Raw genomic sequence first — 19,371 nt, forward strand, 5'->3', positions numbered from 1 at the left:
GGTTTTATTCTCTGAAGAGACTGAAAACCTTCAGAAAATTTACAATACTCCAACAGGCATGCCCAGCAGAGGGAAGCTCAAATCAGATGCTTGTACCCTCTTGTTCTCCCCTTTCTCAGGAACAACATTCCGAAGCATGGCCTTATTATAAACTGACGTCTGTAAACATTGACTGCGTAACGTATAAACAGGCAAGCTTGCTGATTTCTCTATTTGGACCCGAAACCATTAAGCAAGCTAACTGGAATGAACTGAAAATTGAGAGGCCACATGAACTCCTGAAGTAGCTGCAGCTACTGCTCCTACCTCTGCCCACAGCAATCTCATGGCTTCCCAATGGACACTCTCGAGCCCAGATATCAAACCAAGATTAGCTACATGGAAAGACATAAACCTGAATCTTTCAGCTGAGATGAGTGTGTATATAAACACTGGCACCACAGGATCTTAAGACTTCTGGTGAGGGGAGCACAGCTTCTGCTCCAATCCAATTGCGCGGGACCTGAGACTGCATTAGTTAGGGAAGCAGAAACCAGCCTGAGTAGGGCCACAGGCCTCACCCGGCCGGATCAGCGCCAGGGTAGCGGGAGCGCAGGGTTGCCTGACACCCGCCAGCTACCCACGACCCCCGCCGCAGGATTTTGGGACTGCTGGTGAGTGGAACACAGCTTCTGCTCCAGTCCAATCACGCGGGACCTGAGACTGCTCTGGTTGGGGAGAGAGAAATCCGGCCCACACAGGGCCACAAGCCTCTTCCGGTCAGAAAAGCACCTGAGCAGCTGGGGCGCAGGGTCTGCTGACACTCGCCAACTGCCCACAACACCCGCCACAGGATCTTAAGACTTCTGGTGAGGGGAGCACAGCTTCTGCTCCAATCCAATTGCGCGGGACCTGAGACTGCATTAGTTAGGGAAGCAGAAACCAGCCTGAGTAGGGCCACAGGCCTCACCCAGCCGGATCAGCGCCAGGGTAGCGGGAGAGCAGGGTTGCCTGACACCCGCCAGCTACCCACGACCCCCGCCGCAGGATTTTGGGACTGCTGGTGAGTGGAACAAAGCTTCTGCTCCAATCTTTAAATAGTGACAACGATAACAACTAACCCCAGAGATTACCAGATGGCGAAAGGTAAACGTAATAATCTTACTAACAGAAACCAAGACCAGTCACCATCATCAGAACCCAGCACCCCCACTTCACCCAGTCCAGGGCACCCCAACACACCGGAAAAGCTAGACACGGATTTAAAAGCATATCTCCTGATGATGATAGAGGACTTCAAGAAGGACGTTAATAACACACTTAAAGAAATGCAGGAGAACACTGCTAAAAAGGAAGAAGACAATAAAGAGGAAGCACAAAAATCCCTTAAAGAATTGCAGGAGAACACTGCTAAAGAGTTACAAATCCTTAAAGAAAAACATGATAACATAATCAAACAGGTAGAAGTCCTTACAGAAAAACAGGAAAACACATCCAAACAGATGATGGAAATGAACAAAACCATACTAGACCTAAAAAGGGAAGTAGACACAATAAAGAAAACCCAAAATGAGGCAACACTGGAGATAGAAACCCTAGGAAAGAAATCTGGAACCATAGATGCAAGCATCAGCAACAGAATACAAGAGATGGAAGAGAGAATCTCAGGTGCAGAAGATTCCATAGAGAACATCGGCACAACAATCAAGGAAAATGGAAAATGCAAAAAGATCCTAACTCAAAACATCCAAGAAATACAGGACATAATGAGAAGACCAAACCTACGGATAATAGGAGTGGATGAGAATGAAGATTTTCAACTCAAAGGACCAGCAAACATCTTCAACAAAATTATAGAAGAAAACTTCCCAAATCTAAAGAAAGAGATGCCCATGAACATACAAGAAGCCTACAGAACTCCAAATAGACTGGATCAGAAAAGAAATACCTCCCGACACATAATAATCAGAGCAACAAATGCTCTAAATAAAGATAGAATACTAAAAGCAGTAAGAGAAAAAGGCCAAGTAACATATAAAGGCAAGCCTATCAGAATTACACCAGATTTTTCACCAGAGACTATGAAAGCCAGAAGATCCTGGACAGATGTTATACAGACACTAAAAGAACACAAATTCCAGCCCAGGCTACTATACCCAGCCAAACTCTCAATTAACATAGATGGAGAAACCAAAGTATTCCACGACAAAACCAAATTCACACATTATCTCTCCACGAATCCAGCCCTTCAAAGGATAATAACAGAAAAAAACCAATACAAGGACAGGAACCACGCCCTAGAATCAACAAGAAGGTAATCCCTCAACAAACCTAAAAGAAGACAGCCACAAGAACAAAATGCCAACTTTAACATCAAAAATAACAGGAAACACCAATTTCTTTTCCTTAATATCTCTTAATATCAATGGACTCAACTCCCCGATAAAAAGACATAGACTAACAAACTGGCTACACAAACAAGACCCAACATTTTGCTGCTTACAGGAAACTCATCTCAGAGAAAAGGATAGACACTACCTCAGAATGAAAGGCTGGAAAACAATTCTCCAAGCAAATGGCATGAAGAAACAAGCTGGAGTAGCCATTCTAATATCTGATAAGATTGACTTCCAACCCAAAGTCATTAAAAAAGACAGGGAGGGACACTTCATACTCATCAAAGGTAAAATCCTCCAAGAGGAACTATCAATCCTGAATATCTATGCTCCAAATACAAAGGCAGCCACATTCATTAAAGAAACTTTAGTAAATCTCAAAGCACACATTGCACCTCATACAATAATAGTGGGAGACTTCAACACACCACTTTCACCAATGGACAGATCATGGAAACAGAAACTAAACAGGGACACAGTGAAACTAAGAGAAATTATGAATCAAATGGATCTGGCAGATATCTACAGAACATTCTATCCTAAAACAAAAGGATATACCTTCTTCTCAGCACCTCATGGTACCTTCTCCAAAATTGACCACATAATTGGTCACAAAACAGGCCTCAACAGATATAAAAATATTGAAATTGTCCCATGCATCCTATCAGATCACTATAGACTAAGGCTGATCTTCAATAACAAAATAAATAATAGAAAGCCAACCTTCACGTGGAAACTGAACAACACTCTTCTCAATGATACCTTGGTCAAGGAAGGAATAAAGAAAGAAATTAAGGACTTTTTAGAGTTCAATGAAAATGAAGCCACAACATACCCAAACTTATGGGACGCAATGAAAGCATTTTTAAGAGGAAAACTCATAGCTCTGAGTGCCTCCAAAAGGAAACTAGAGAGAGCACACATTAGCAGCTTGACAACACACCTAAAAGCACTAGAACAAAAGGAAGCAAATTCACCCAAGAGGAGTAGACGGCAGGAAATAATCAAACTCAGGGGTGAAATCAACCAAGTGGAAACAAGAAAAACTATTCAAAGAATCAACCAATCAAGGAGCTGGTTCTTTGAGAAAATCAACAAGATAGATAAACCCTTAGCCAGACTCACTAGAGGGCACAGGGAAAGCATCCTAATTAACAAAATCAGAAATGAAAAAGGAGACATAACAACAGATCCTGAAGACATCCAAAACACCATCAGATCCTTCTACCAAAGGCTATACTCAACAAAACTGGAGAACCTGGATGAAATGGACAAGTTCCTAGACAGATACCAGGTACCAAAGTTGAATCAAGATCAGGTTAATGATCTAAACAGCCCTATATCCCCCAAAGAAATAGAAGCAGTCATTAACAGTCTCCCAACTAAAAAAAGCCCAGGACCAGATGGGTTTAGTGCAGAGTTCTATCAGACCTTCAAAGAAGATCTAATCCCAGTTCTTCACAAACTATTCCACAAAATAGAAACAGAAGGTACTCTACCCAACTCATTCTATGAAGCCACAATTACTCTGATACCTAAACCACAAAAAGACCCAACAAAGATAGAAAACTTCAGACCAATATCCCTTATGAATATTGATGCAAAAATCCTCAATAAAGTTCTTGCTAACCGAATCCAAGAACACATCAAAACAATCATCCATCCTGACCAAGTAGGTTTCATCCCAGGGATGCAGGGATGGTTCAATATACGGAAATCCATCAACGTAATCCAGTATATAAACAAACTCAAAGATAAAAACCACATGGTCATCTCCTTAGATGCGGAAAAAGCATTTGACAAGATCCAACACCCATTCATGATAAAAGTCTTGGAAAGATCAGGAATTCAAGGCCCATACCTAAACATGATAAAAGCAATCTACAGCAAACCAGTAGCCAACATCAAAGTAAATGGTGAGAAGCTTGAAGCAATCCCTCTAAAATCAGGGACTAGACAAGGCTGTCCACTCTCTCCATACCTATTCAACATTGTACTTGAAGTCCTAGCCAGAGCAATTCGACAACAAAAGGAGATCAAAGGGATACAAATTGGAAAAGATGAAGTCAAAATATCACTTTTTGCAGATGATATGATAGTATATATAAGTGACCCTAAAAATTCCACCAGAGAACTCCTAAGCCTGATAAACAGCTTCGGTGAAGTAGCTGGATATAAAATTAACTCAAACAAATCAATGGCCTTTCTCTACACAAAAAATAAACAGGCTGAGAAAGAAATTAGGGAAACAACACCCTTCTCAATAGTCACAAATAATATAAAATATCTTGGCGTGACTCTAACTAAGGAAGTGAAAGATCTGTATAATAAAAACTTCAAGTCTCTGAAGAAAGAAATTAAAGAAGATCTCAGAAGATGGAAAGATCTCCCATGCTCATGGATTGGCAGGATCAACATTGTAAAAATGGCTATCTTGCCAAAAGCAATCTACAGATTCAATGCAATCCCCATCAAAATTCCAAATCAATTCTTCAACGAATTAGAAAGTGCAATCTGCAAATTCATCTGGAATAACAAAAAACCTAGGATAGCAAAAACTCTTCTCAAGGATAAAAGAACCTCTGGTGGAATCACCATGCCGGACCTAAAGCTCTACTACAGAGCAATTGTGATAAAAACTGCATGGTACTGGTATAGTGACAGACAAATAGACCAATGGAATAGAATTGAAGACCCAGAAATGAACCCACACACCTATGGTCACTTGATCTTCGACAAGGGAGCTAAAAACATCCAGTGGAAGAAAGACAGCATTTTCAACAAATGGTGCTGGCACAACTGGTTGTTAACATGTAGAAGAATGCGAATCGATCCATTCCTATCTCCTTGTACTAAGGTCAAGTCTAAGTGGATCAAGGAACTTCACATAAAACCAGAGACACTGAAACTTATAGAGGAGAAAGTGGGGAAAAGCCTTGAAGATATGGGCACAGGGGAAAAATTCCTGAATAGAACAGTAATGGCTTGTGCTGTAAGATCGAGAATTGACAAGTGGGACCTCATGAAACTACAAAGCTTCTGCAAGGCTAAAGACACCATCAATAAGACAAAAAAACCACCAACAGATTGGGAAAGGATCTTCACCTATCCTAAATCAGATAAGGGACTAATATCCAATATATATAAAGAACTCAAGAAGGTGGACTCCAGAAAGTCAAATAACCCCATTAAAAAATGGGGCTCAGAACTGAACAAAGAATTCTCACCTGAGGAATACCGAATGGCAGAGAAGCACCTGAAAAAATGTTCAACATCCTTAATCATCAGGGAAATGCAAATCAAAACAACCCTGAGATTCCACCTCACACCAGTCAGAATGGCTAAGATCAAAAATTCAGGTGACAGCAGATGCTGGCGAGGATGTGGAGAAAGAGGAACACTCCTCCATTGTTGGTGGGATTGCAAGCTTGTACAACCACTCTGGAAATCAGTCTGGCGGTTCCTCAGAAAATTGGACATAGTACTACCGGAGGATCCAGCAATACCTCTCCTGGGCATATATCCAGAAGATGTCCCAACCGGTAAAAAGGACACATGCTCCACTATGTTCATAGCAGCCCTATTTATAATAGCCAGAAGCTGGAAAGAACCCAGATGTCCCTCAACAGAGGAATGGATACAGAAATTATGGTACATTTACACAATGGAGTACTACTCAGCTATTAAAAAGAATGAATTTATGAAATTCCTAGCCAAATGGATGGACCTGGAGGGCATCATCTTGAGTGAAGTAACACAATCACAAAAGAACTCACACAATATGTATTCATTGATAAGTGGATATTAGCCCAAAACTTAGGATACCCAAGATATAAGATACAATTTGCTAAACGCATGAAACTCAAGAAGAATGAAGACCAAAGTGTGGACACTGTGCACCTTCTTAGAATTGGGAACAAAACACCCAGGGAAGGAGCTACAGAGACAAAGTTCGTAGCTGTGATGAAAGGATGGACCATTTAGAGACTGCTGTATCCAGGGATCCGTCCCATAATCAGCTTCTAAACGCTGACACCATTGCATACACTAGCAAGATCTTGCTGAAAGGACCCAAATATAGCTGTTTCTTGTGAGACGATGCCGGGGCCTAGCAAACACAGGAGTGGATGTTCACAGTCAGCTATTGGATGTATCACAGGGCTCCCAATGGAGAAGCTAGAGAAAGTACCCAAGGAGCTAAAGGGATCTGCAACCCTATTGTTGGAACAACATGATGTACTAACCGGAACCCTGGAGCTCTTGTCTCTAGCTGCATATGTATCGAAAGATGGTCTAGTCGGCCATCAATGGAAAGAGAGGCCCATTGGACTTGCAAACTTTATATGCCCCAATATAGGGGAATGCCAGGGCCAAAAGAATGGGAATGGGTGGGTAGGGAAGTGGGGGGCGCTATGGGGGACTTTTGGGATAGTATTGGAAATGTAATTGAGGAAATTATGTAATAAAAATATTAAAAAAAAAAAAAAAAAAAAAAAAAAACACTGGCACCTTCTGGAATTAGTATGCCCAGCTCTTTCTTCAGTGTCAGCAACCCTTTGCCCTGACACAAAGGCAACGCTGGTTTAACGTGTACAGCTCATGACATGCATCCTCAACCCTCACAGTGGGATAGTAAAGGTGTAGACGAGAGGCACCAACAAGCTATTTGGTGGCAGCTGGGCTAGTTTCCATACCAAGCTTGGAAAAAAGGGACTGGATGAAAATTAGGAAAGTGCCCACTAGGGCTGTATCGTATTGAAAGCAGAGCCAATCTCTGAAGGATCTAAGCACATCCATATGTTATAGATCATGTGACATCAATCTGCATGGCCCAGCCCTGCCACCGTACACTGCAGTTTCCATCATGCTGTGGTGCAGGGACTCAGCATGCAAAAGGCCAACATTCACAGAACTAGTGACTCATTCTTAGCCATAGCTTCATGTCACTGTGTGCTCAGTCCTTCACAGGAACCCTGAGTCAGTCACCCAAGTCTCTGAGCACTGAGAACAAGAACATCTCAGCATCTCTGAGTTAGGTCAGCATAAAACCAATGAAAAGTTCAGAGGAGAAAGATGGTATGAACCCCCATGCAGAGAGTACAAGCTCATGGGCATATCTGGGAACACTCCAGGTTCACCCAGCAGTCTCCAGTTATACTTAATTTTCTCTTCTTTCTTCCTTTTTTTTTTTAAGATTTATTTATTTTATGTATGTGAGTACACTGTAGCTGTACAGATGGTTGTGAACCTTCAAGTGGTTGTTGGGAATTGAATTTTTACAATAATACACTGTAGCTGACTTCAGGTGCACCAGAAGAGAGCGTCAGATCTCAGTATAGATGGTTGTGAGCCACCATGTGGTTGCTGACATTTGAACTCAGGACCTTTGGAAGAGCAGTCAGTGCTCTTAACCACTGAGCCATCTCGCCAGCCCTATACTCAATGTTCTAAGACTTATGACTCGGTGGGACTTTTGTAGACTTTTGTTTCATATTGCTTGTCTAGGCATGGGGCTTACTAGTCTTCTGCTTGTGCATTATGGTTTTCAATTTTGTGTTGATATTGTTTTCTGTGTGTGTGTATGCATGTATGTGTGCATGTATTTGTGTATGTACGTGTGTGTATGAATGTGTATATATGTATGTGTGGATATGTGTGTGTACGTGTGTGTATGAGTGTGTGTATATATATATATATATATATATATATATATATATATATATGTATGTGTGTACGTGTGTGTATGAGTGTGTATATATGTATGTGTGGATATGTGTGTGTACATGTGTGGATATGTGTTTCTTGTGCTTTCACTTTGTTATTTTTCTTTTTTAAAAACCTGGCTGTTTTGTTATGTTTTGTTTTCTAATGAGAAAAAGAAGGCCTCGAACTGAGTAAATAGGGAAGACCTGGGAAGATTTGGAGGAGGAGAAGCTATGATCAGAATATATTGTTTAAAAAATTATTTTCAATCTAAAAAACAGTGATCGTGTACAATGTTTCTCAGTATCTGTCCCCCACCAGAACGACAGAACTATATGGTGGAATCCCACAGCACTCTGGGGAAGATTAATCACAGGCTTGAGGCAGAGCAATGGTTGGGACTAGTGTACCACCCACAAGGGTAAGGTGGCATCAGATATCCCATTGCTTCTTTTATAATAGTCAAGTCCTGAGGTAGAGAGTAAAATGGGCTCTCCATTAAGACTGCTCTTAAACATAAGCTATGCCTTGAACAGTGTTCTATTATGCCATAGATGCTGTGCTTTGATCACTGCTCAATGACAGAAGTCCTCAAAGGACAGAGGAGTACTGCACAGACTGAGGAACGGGTCTACACAGAAAAGTGTCACTCTCCATTACACAAAGATCTGTCTGTCCTGCAGGAGAAGCCTGAGTTATACTGACCTGAAAACTATATATAGTGCTCCCATAAATGGTAGCCCTACTCTGCCATACGTCCAAGTCTTCTCATACCCGGAAAATGTGTGAATCAATGGGGACAGGAGGTTGAATCATCTCATTCTCTGATGCTTCTCACACACCCGAGGTCTTGCACTAGACTGAGGGATGCTCACATTCATTGTGGAGGGTGGCAGAAAAGCCACATAAGACTGGGTGATGCAGCTGTGCTGCAGCTCCCTGACAACCCTCTTCAACACATCTACTTTAGTGAAGTGGATTCACTAGCCATGGCTTCAGTTACCCAGTCAGCCAGAAGTGAGGGTAGCATTGGGAGATAGGAGGCAGCCTGTGCCTATGAGCATTTTGCTACAGTTGGTCTTTTTTGTAACTGCAAATAATCTTTTACTATGCCTAACTTATAAATTAAACTTTAACATAGCTATACATGTTCAGAAAAAGCATAACATATATAGATTCCTGCACTTTTCAGTCAGACATCCCCTGGGGTGTTGAAGTGTATCTCCCTCAAAAAAAAATAACAGGGACTACTGCATTAATAAGTAAACTTCTTACGGTTGCTATGTGTCTGGGTATGCTGACAGCACTGCAAAGCTAGTAGGGAGGGAATACCACACTGCAGATGCCTATGTGGGGTAGCAGGATGTGGGTAGCAGACCCCCTGGGAACAAGGCCAGGGCCAGCAAACACATCAAGCCCTCTAGTGTCATATACATAGCAACTCTTCTTTTTTAAAGTATGCTGATGCCAAAAAATAAATATGCCCTCAAGCTAACTTCTAAGTTCTCTTTCTGCTCTGTTGGTCTGCGGTTTTATGAATGGTAGCCTGTTTTGCAGACTCAGTTCCGAAAGTGGGTGGGCCATGACTTCAGAGGTATACTCACAGAGGGCTAGGAGTACAAATGTGCCCTAAGCCCTGACTAACAGCCCCAGGGTAAACCCCCACATTACAAAGACCCCATGCCCACAGGTACACAGAAGCAGCAACCTACTTCCTCTCTGACAGATCCAAACTATTCATGAAGGGTGCTCTGTTTTGCCCTTCGATCCCCATTAAAAGATGTGCAATGAAATAAAACTTTATGCTGAATATATCTGGGTATTTCACTAATTATGAGAATCTTGAAAGAGAATCGTTAAAAGGCAACATTTTATTTAATAAAAAGGCAATGCAGACTTCTATGTATCTTGTTTACATTTTCATTCCTTACATTAGATTTATTTACACACCATGTACAGCCCTGAAAAAAGGATAATCATTAACAAAAAGGATGCTTTCTTGTATGTAAAAATCTGTAGTGCTAAAATAACCAAATCAGTAATCTGCTAATATAAACATGACTCAGGATATTCTACAAGCATGAATCCTAACAACTAAAATGCTATTCTCTAAAACTCCTTGAAAAGGCTTTATATTTAGAACTCAGAATGGACGCTACATGAAGCGACTTGGCACTAAGCCCTGGCTAAGGAACAACTGATACCTAGAGTAAGCAATACATGGGCATTGTCAAAAACTGTGCTTACTGCGAGACTTGATGCTCTCGGCTTCAGAGCTATGCCACCTCACTGGATACCTCCTTATTGCAGTGATTTGATTATGGCTTGGTTCAGGGAGTGGCACAATAGGAGGTGTGGCCTTGTTGGAAGAACTGTGTCACTGTGGGGGTGAGCAATGAGACCCTCCTCCTAAACACATGGGAGCCAGTCTTCTCCTAGTAGCCTTCAGATGAAGATGTAGAACTCTCAGCTTCTCCTGCACCATGCCTGCCTGGACGCTGCCATGCTCCTGCCTGGGTGATAATGGACTGAACCTCTGAACCTGTAAGCCAGCTCTAGTTAAATGTTGTCCTCGTAAGAGTGCCTCAGTTATGGTGTCTCTTCACAGCAGCAAAACCCTAACTAAGACACTTATCCACAGCAGCCTGTCAAGACAGCAGGGCAGAGCATGTTGTATATAGGTATCTCAAGCTCCACTTAGGAGCCAGGAACCTGGGAGCAAGTTTGGAGCCCACTCTCTCCTTACCTCAAGCATGCTAGGTAGAAGGAGGGAAGACTAAGGAAACCCAGCCTCAGCAAAGCTGAGGCATGCTGCTGTCACTCTAGCCCCAGCTCCTGAGGCTTTGGGCACTTACCCTAAGCATGCAAGGTAACCCCATGTACTATGTCACCTCTAGCCAGCAGCATATCCTGACAGGCAGAACACCATGGTGTCCAGCAGTGCAGGGGGCTTGGTAATCAGGCTATGGGTCCCCTTCTCTACAGGGGTTACCTTACATGCTCAGAGTAAGTGCCCAAAGGATTAGGAGGTAGAGCTAGAGTGACAGCAACATACCCCTGTGTGGGGGCCTACTATTTACAACCCGGAGAATAGGGACAGAAAGCTGGAAGCTCACACCATGACTTATGCTATATCTGTAAGAATTCATGTCTACTGCTAGCAGAGAAACAGAGCAGAGAGGTCTAGAGCCTGATACCCACATAAGTTATTTTGCATTAAAAAGCTAAGGAAGCTAAGTGCTCCAGGCCCGTCATAAAAGGGGAACTGTAGCTTCATGCCGTACTATCATCCACATAAAAGAATGACTGATGGTCAGAAACAAATAGTCAGGGGCCAAGAGAACTCCCATATTGCCCTCCTCTCTTGCCCACAGGCTAGATGTGGGCCTGACAACATTGCTCCCAGGGTGGACAGCACATCGATACATAGTTGTCCTAAAGCTACATTCTATGTCCATGATTATTTTCCTACAAGTCCTGCTTCAATTAAAGGAAGAAGAAAGAAACAAAGGACGAACAAAGAAAACAAGTTCCTGAGAACCAGAGAGTGCTGGTCCCAAGCACAAATTTAGTGAGAAAAATGGAACAACACAGGGCTTTCACCTGACCAAACAATCTGCCTTCTACTGCACTCCCTAAGGCAACAGCCCAGAGCTACAATACAAGCCCATCCCAGAGGTCAGAGGTCAGAGGTGAGAACTGAGTGCCCATCCATCCATCTCCAGCTCAGGTTATGGTAGCACCAGGCTGGGAACCTTGGCCTCTCGGTCTGTGAGTGAGATGATGCACAAGATAAAACACTCATGGCCGAAGCACCCAGTGTAACTATGAGTAATAAAGAAAGCACATAGGAAACAGGGAAATATGTACAAAAAAGATAATATGAGAGGATGATTTCTAAAATCTATCACAGCTAGGGAGGTGGCTAGGTAAAGTGCATGCTGTACAAGGATGAAGTCGTCCAGAGCCCCTGGACCAACACAGAAACCAGACGGGCATGGCAGCCCACCTGTACTCTTAGCACACCGCAGGAGGAAACAAGTTCCCAATACCTCCACAAACATGTAATGACCCACACTCTGGAACATAAATACACACATACACATAATAAATAGATGTTAAAAATTAATCACACCAACTTGGAGGCCTTGCAAAAAAGAGGCAGACGTTAACTAATGGAGGTTAACTGATCGTGGACAATATGACAGTAGGGAAGTATGCTGTTCCCGGCTCTCTCACAGTACTGGAAACGAGCTCATATCATTTTGAAAACAAGAAGATATGTAGAAATGCCTGGCAATACCATTCATATGTAACCGTAAGCACTAGGTCTTCCCAACAGCCACTGGCAGGTGCCAAGCACTGAAGTTGATTCCTGTACAATAAATGTGCACATCTGTGTACAGTGCTCTGTGGTATGGACCAATACCTGCTTCATGTAGGCATAGCACATGGTCTCTGCAACACGTTTGCCCTCATCATAGCAGGCTCGGGGTCCTATGGGATTCACGTGGCCCCAGTAGTCCTCACTTTGAGGGTGGACCTCAGGATCTATGAGTAAGCAGGAGAAAATAATACTTAATTTATATTCCCTAACCAGCCCTCAGTTTGTTACCAGAAACAATGTTCATTTTTGATGGACCTAGGTAAATGTGGGGAATTGCAGGCTGGTCTCCAGTCAAGCTGAGGTCTGAACCCCGATGGTCATAATTCACCTTCATGACATGGTAGGTGTTCCCTGATGCTCCTGGAACTTTGGCCCCTGCCTAAGTTAGCCCCCCAACCCCCAAGCCTACCACAAGAGAAGCATGGTCAGTAGTCACATAGGCAATGGCCCAAGCTTCTGACCTTCAGGCTAAACTCCTCCCCAGTTACCTAGCAACAGTAAAAACCATAAAAAAGGCTGTTCAGCCCCATCTTGATCTCTTACTGCTTACTCTCTTGTCTCCCTCTTATACCTCACTCTCCCCTTTGGCTCCTCTCCTCTCTTCCTCTTCCTCTCTTTCTCTCTAGCCTTTCTCTCTCTCTCTCTCTCTCTCTCTCTCTCTCTCTCTCTCTCTCTCTCTCTCTCTCTTTCTCTTTCTCTTCCTCCCTGCATTTCTATAATAAAGCTCTTAAACCATAGAGAGTCTCTGCTCCATCAAGATCCACTGCACACTCTGATCTGTGTTGGGAACCTCTTCCCTCGTCCCTCTCTCCTATAGCCCCAAGGATTCCCAGGTAGGGCTACCTTTGGCCACCCCCTGAAGTGTGGGATAGAGGAATGCCCACCCAGGGATGAGTAGAAGGTAGTTAGCAGCCCTCCCACGCCTGACTAACCAGAGAATAGAGAAAACTCTGGCGGGGTGTGGGTCTCTCCCCCTCCCCCTTTCTAGTTCCCATGGGTAAACATTTAAAGATAGAGAGAAATGCCAGTGAGGGAAGCTCAGAGCTCCATGCCCCTTCCTAAGCTCCAGGGCACCTGGTGCTCCTCTACATATATGTATGTGTCCAACCACACTATAAAATATATAAATCTCTTCCAAGAAATGTGGATAAAAACATACAGCAACTCTGTGTTATACATTCACAGCCAATTTACTTGGCACAAGGTTTGACAGCAGACTTGTATGGATAAGGGAGAGGCGCAAATGTGGTGGACCCTTGGCACATGAACCTTCAAGAAGCAGCTATAACTCTGCAGTGTGTACAGTGCAGAGTAAGGCTGGTGAGTGGAAAATCCCCCAATAAGAGGGAAGTTACAGGGAGAGAAGAGGTCTGAGGCAAAGAGTCCCTAAAAAAAAAGAATATTAATGATTTACATGCACAGAGAGATGATCAAGATCAGGCTTTTTCCTAGCTTCTGACAGGTCAGATCCCAAAAGAGACAGTCTCATTTTCTGGCACACAAGAAAGCCAAGCATAAGCAATTCAGTCTTGGCACCACTCTGGGCTGCAATGCCCAGGGAGCCAAGCTTCTCAAAACTCTCCTCAGAAAGCCATGGAGGTGGGGTTAATGGGGGTTGGGGGTGGGAATACAGAAGTAAAGGGCCAGGATTGAGAAGCTGACTCCATAAAGTATTTACTTTGCAATCACAAGGACCTAAGTTCTATCCCCAAAACCAACTAAAAAAGAAAAAAGGCTCAGCATAGTGGTGCCCAGTTTGTAACCTCAGCACTGAGGAGGCAAAGACTGGTAGATTCCTGGGATCTGCTGGCCAGTTGCCCTATCATATTTAGTGAGCTCTAGGCACAGGTGAACCAGACTCCAAAGTTACTCTCTGCCCATTACAAATACATGTGTACCTCCCCACACATGGAATACCTAGATGTGTTCATGCTTTTATCAGTGAGCATCTGTATGTGTCCACATACATAAAGGTCTAGTAAAAATTATTTCAGAAGTCAGGTGTGTCAGTGAGCATCTATAGTCTCAGAACTTGGAAGGCTGAGGCAGGGGACCAAAAGTGGAAGCCAACCTAGGTTATGTAGCAAACTGGAGGCCAGCCTGTGCTGCATTCAGTTTTAAAAGACAAAATAAAACAAGAAAAAGTTTTCCAATACTTACCCTCCTCATAAGCATTTTGTGATGCTGCAAGGGAAGGCAGATGCTTCACAAAACCCAAATGTTCTAGCAGCACTCATGCAGAAAGTGCCAAACCACAACTGTACCACCCTCAGTACTTAAGACTCCTAAAGACAACAGCTCTTACAGAATATACAAATGAATGCTGACAAGGATGGAAAGCTGTCACTGTGCCTTTCAGACAGTGAACACGGTGCGGGCTGGGGCACCTGCTTTGCCGTTTCAATTGCCAAGAACCTCAAAGAAGAGGCTGTGTTACACTGTCATGGCACTTACAACTACTTTCTGTACAATTTGTGTTGCTGTATTGTTTTCCTACATGGCAAACTTACTTCAAAAGTAATCTCTTCCAATTTTACATCTCAATATCCTCACTTCCCTTGTCCAGAAGAATAATGTACAAAGAGAAAAAAGGACATCACGTCAGGGTCTGGCTCCTCACTGTACCCTGCAGCCAGCTGGAGTTTGGACGGTGTACAAACCAGACATGAATAACAAATCCACGCCAAGCTCCTGGGTACTGAATAGCTCGGGAGGCATCATGATGGTGGTGGGTAGGTAAATGTAACCTGGAGTTCACTGGCACTACCTTTCCTGGTTCTTTCAGGATTCTTTCTGTAACAGGTGAGGAAATGAGCACATGTCACCAGCAAAAGGGACAAAAGCAGCTTCATGTTGGTAATCTCTGAGATGTTTTCAGAGCAAATATAAAGTCCACCTCTATGGAATCATAAAAACCTCATCATTATTACATAGCTGACCTGACCCAGGCCTCAGAGTAGCAGTAAAAAAAGAGACTGTGTCAACAGGCTGGGCCCTCTAAGTTGAATCCTGAACTCTGGTTCCCTCTTGCCTACAACATGATACAAACAGTCCCATGGCTTGGTGGGCTTCTTTCAGGGGCTCCATCACTCACCTCCATATACCTCGGAAGTGGAGGCCAAGAGCAAACGGGCACCCACGCGCTTTGCCAATCCTGTAGAAAGTGTAAATCATAAGAGAAACTGTCAGTTTACACAGGCAGGCACATGTGTGTGTGTGGCCAATTTAAGCAATGTTTCAGTCCTGAAAGTGCCTTAGTATCTACCAAATTACCTACTCCTAGTGCACCTGCCACAGAACATGTGGGGAAAAAAAAAAAAAAAACACCAACAAGAAAACTGTAAATGAACCCTTGAGACGAGTAATATTTAAGTGAGATATGGTAGCTGCAAATAGGGCCAGATCCAGACTCTGTTGAGCACAGTGTGACTCCAAGGAGCTCTGCACAGACTCTATGTGCCCCAAAAATGCTACCTCATATGATTTTTTTAAATTGAAAAACAATTTTTATTCATGCAATATATTCTGATCACAGTTCCCTTCCCCTAACTGCCCCTAGCCCTTCCCAACCCCTCTATCCAACTGTTTCTCTGTGTCTTTAAAAAATAATGCAAACAAATGAAAAGCAAACAAACCAGAATCTAAAAAAGAAAAAAAACCACAGATATTCACAGAGAAACAAAACCAATATGAACAGAAAATTGGAAATAATACCCAAGCAAAAGACATATAGAACATAAAATGCCTAAACAAAATATTAAACAAAAAGTCTACAAAAATACCACTGAGTTAAATTTGTGTTGACCTTCTCTGTAGGGCTTTGGGTCTACCCTTAAACGTGGTTAATATAACTATCCAGTGAGAACAACTGGAGAAGAGTAATTTTTCCTTTGCAATCAGATGTCAATTAGCTTCCTGGTTGGGGTGGGAGCTCAGTGCTGGGATCCTGTCTTGAACCTATGCAGGCCCTGTGAGTGCTGCCACAGTCTCTCTGAGTTCATATGCACATTAATCCTGCTATATTTGGAATACTGTTTCCTCTGAATTGTCTTCTGTGGCTTCCCCGCATTTTATTACGTAACTACACTGGCAGGTTAACTAGCCAGATAACTTCTCCCAGCTGCTTCTCATCTTGCCTTCCCAAATGGCGCACCTATCACCTCTTCTGCATGCCCTGCCTGGGCAACTACCTGTACCTTCTTCTGTCTTCCAGGTTCTGCATACAGGCACCTTCTAGAATGTAGCCACTATAGTGCCCAATCCTGCCCCAAATCACTTTCCTACACTCAACAGCCACATACAGAACAACTAGACTAAGTGTGGGCTCAAGCAAACATGGAAAGTCCTCCAGACTTTTCCCAGAGTTCCACCATATAGTGGAGAAGCCCATCACCTTCACTTAACTCTGATACACCCCACTGTACCCCACGACTGCACACCAGGACAATGAGAGGATCCGGCCCTAACATGGAACACAAGTCCACAGTGCTGCCCAAGAAGTACAGCTAAGTGGGACAGAACAGGCATCCATGGCCTGAGGCCAGTGCTGGGGGAGTAGGCTGAAGGGCAACAGTGGAAGAGAGCCAGGGGTGTGAGCTGTCAGAGCAGCTAGGGAAGGAAGCAGGAAGCCTCCAAGATGTACGTCAAGAACGAAACAGAGGGGAGGCAGGGGAGACTGAGACAGAACAGGCAGCTTCACCATCATGTGATAGACACTGGATGGCAGTACCTTTCAGAAACAAACTGAAAGGAAGAAATCAAAGAGTGAGAGGAGGGGATGCTCTGAAGATGAGGACAGAGACTGCCCACTCCTGTGTGTTTAAGAAGAAAATGCCATCCTGAGGTTGTATCAGATGGAATTCACAGACTACCTCCTGGACACAGACTATGGTGTTTCACTGTGGAGTCTTACAGAGTAGCTGCAATGAAAGATCCTGAGGGATTTTTTTGTTTTGTTTTGCTTTGTTTTCTTTTTTGTTTGTTTGTTTTAAACCCTTTTGATTTTGAGATAATTGTCTATGCAAATTTAAATGCACCTCCTCATGATCTAGTATGTGACTCTGCAGGTGGCCACCTTTCTTCATACTTCCCCGTCACCTCCTCATGATCTAGTATGTGACTCTGCATGTGACCACCTTTCTTCGTACTTCCCTGTCACCTCTTAATTCTAACGTGAATCCTCAGGTTAGTCTGAGCAGGAACTCAGTCTCCAAAACTCCCATGCAGGCCCCATCTCTCCTGACCCCTCCCAGGTATATCAGTGAATCTTCCTAGGTACAAGGCCACACTGCTCATTCCTGGACCAGGGCTACCAGCACTCCTCTGCTCGTCTCCCAATAATCCTAGACACTGGTGACCAGCTTCAGAGACAAAGAAAAGGAAAGCAAGCTGGTCCTTGAATTAAGTACCTGTCCCACTCCCTGGAAACTGACAAGAGCCATGGAAGACTGGTTACTACAACTCAGGAAAGAAAGGTGCCTTCCCCATGTCAAAAAGCTATACTGTGAAACTACTGAACAGTACCCACAAAGGGCTGGAGGAGGGTGCAAATACCATAATCAAACCAGCAGACTAGCCAACCATAGGACTGAGCAAGTTTCAAATACCAATGTAAGATACTCAATATCAATCCAAAAATCTTAAATTTAAAAGAATCATCAAAATAGTTGGTATCTGCGCACTGTTATGAAGACCATAATTAACTTGTCCCATCCTGCTTTATACTGTCCATGGTATGAATTACCCATTTGTCCCTTTGTCAGACATATTCTTGTGGTATATATTACCCACTTATTAGTCACTGTCATATCAAGGACTGACTGTAATGGCATCAAAAGAATCATATTTATGTTAAGAACGTATTAATATCCCAAAGGCCTCAGAGCAGTGACTCTCTGTGACTCAAATCAACTAGAAGCCAGGAAGTGCTTTCTTCAGATAAAAAGTAGATGCTCTCAACTCAAGAGAGAAAAATAATAATTCTGAGGGTGAAAAGATCTATAGTAAGAATTAATTTCATATTGGAGTAGATATAAAAGAAAAAGAAAGACACACTAGCTCTACTGATATAAAAGCTAAGTACACACAGTTCAAGTGCTAATACTAAAGACATCACAAGATTTGGTACAATCTCATTTTAGGGAATCACAGGAGCCTTGGAATATGCATTATGGGTGGAAGATTCCACTACTATGCACTTTTGAAATCTCTTAAAATATTTCCACAAAAAGAAAAGGGGAAAAAAAAGACAAAAAAAAAAAAAAAGGCCAACTTACTGACCCAGCATGTTTAGTGTTCCAATTGTATTAGTCTTCAGTGTCTTGATGGGGTTGTACATGTAGTTAGGTGGGGAGGCTGGAGATGCCAGATGATATATCTGGTCAACTAAAGGAAACAAAAGAAAGAATGTCATTTGCAAGAAAATGGTTTTTGCTTCTAAATCATGAGCCCTTGGATACTACCGTGTAAAGCAACTGTGCCAGTATACCTTACGCTGAAATTCTACTTGCTAATATATTGTTCTGTTTGAAAACCAATCACATTCTTAACAACTTCAAACAAAGCAAACATTAAGGGTAAATCACAAATAAATCATGTATAATTATAGCCTTTATTGAAAATGAAAGCAAATCTAAGATGAATGTGTTTATGTACTGAATATTGCTATTGTGAATACTGAATTTATAGAATTGATGGACATTCTGACTGCAATGCTGAGAATATCACTTCATGTAAATGTGTAGTACAAACAGTAAAGTGTGCTTAGGAAATTTCAGAAAATTTTAGAAAATCTGGCTTGACTCTAAGTCAAAATGTACTTAAATATATATTATATATTTACAGCTGTATAAGTATATAGAACTATTTGCATAAATATATAATTATATATACACAGTAACCCATCTA

The 19,371-nt window shown here is 42.7% G+C and overlaps 1 protein-coding gene across 5 annotated transcripts in view; it reads right to left on the reverse strand.

Moving 5' to 3' along the window:
* Uxs1 (UDP-glucuronate decarboxylase 1) overlaps window positions 1-19,371 on the reverse strand; it is an 84,573-nt gene that overhangs the window by 15,306 nt on the left and 49,896 nt on the right. For all 5 annotated transcript variants that reach the window (XM_021166509.3, XM_021166421.3, XM_085836887.1 and 2 more), the window contains exons 7-9: window positions 18,745-18,849; window positions 15,560-15,619; window positions 12,508-12,629 (exon numbers count right to left, since the gene is read on the reverse strand). In XM_021166509.3, the coding sequence (XP_021022168.1) occupies window positions 12,508-12,629; window positions 15,560-15,619; window positions 18,745-18,849 (287 nt within the window). The remainder of the gene's footprint in view (window positions 1-12,507; window positions 12,630-15,559; window positions 15,620-18,744; window positions 18,850-19,371) is intronic.

The sequence above is a fragment of the Mus caroli genome, unplaced genomic scaffold (assembly GCF_978045245.1).
Source record: "Mus caroli unplaced genomic scaffold, Mus_caroli_1 scaffold_1, whole genome shotgun sequence".
NCBI lineage: Eukaryota > Metazoa > Chordata > Mammalia > Rodentia > Muridae > Mus > Mus caroli.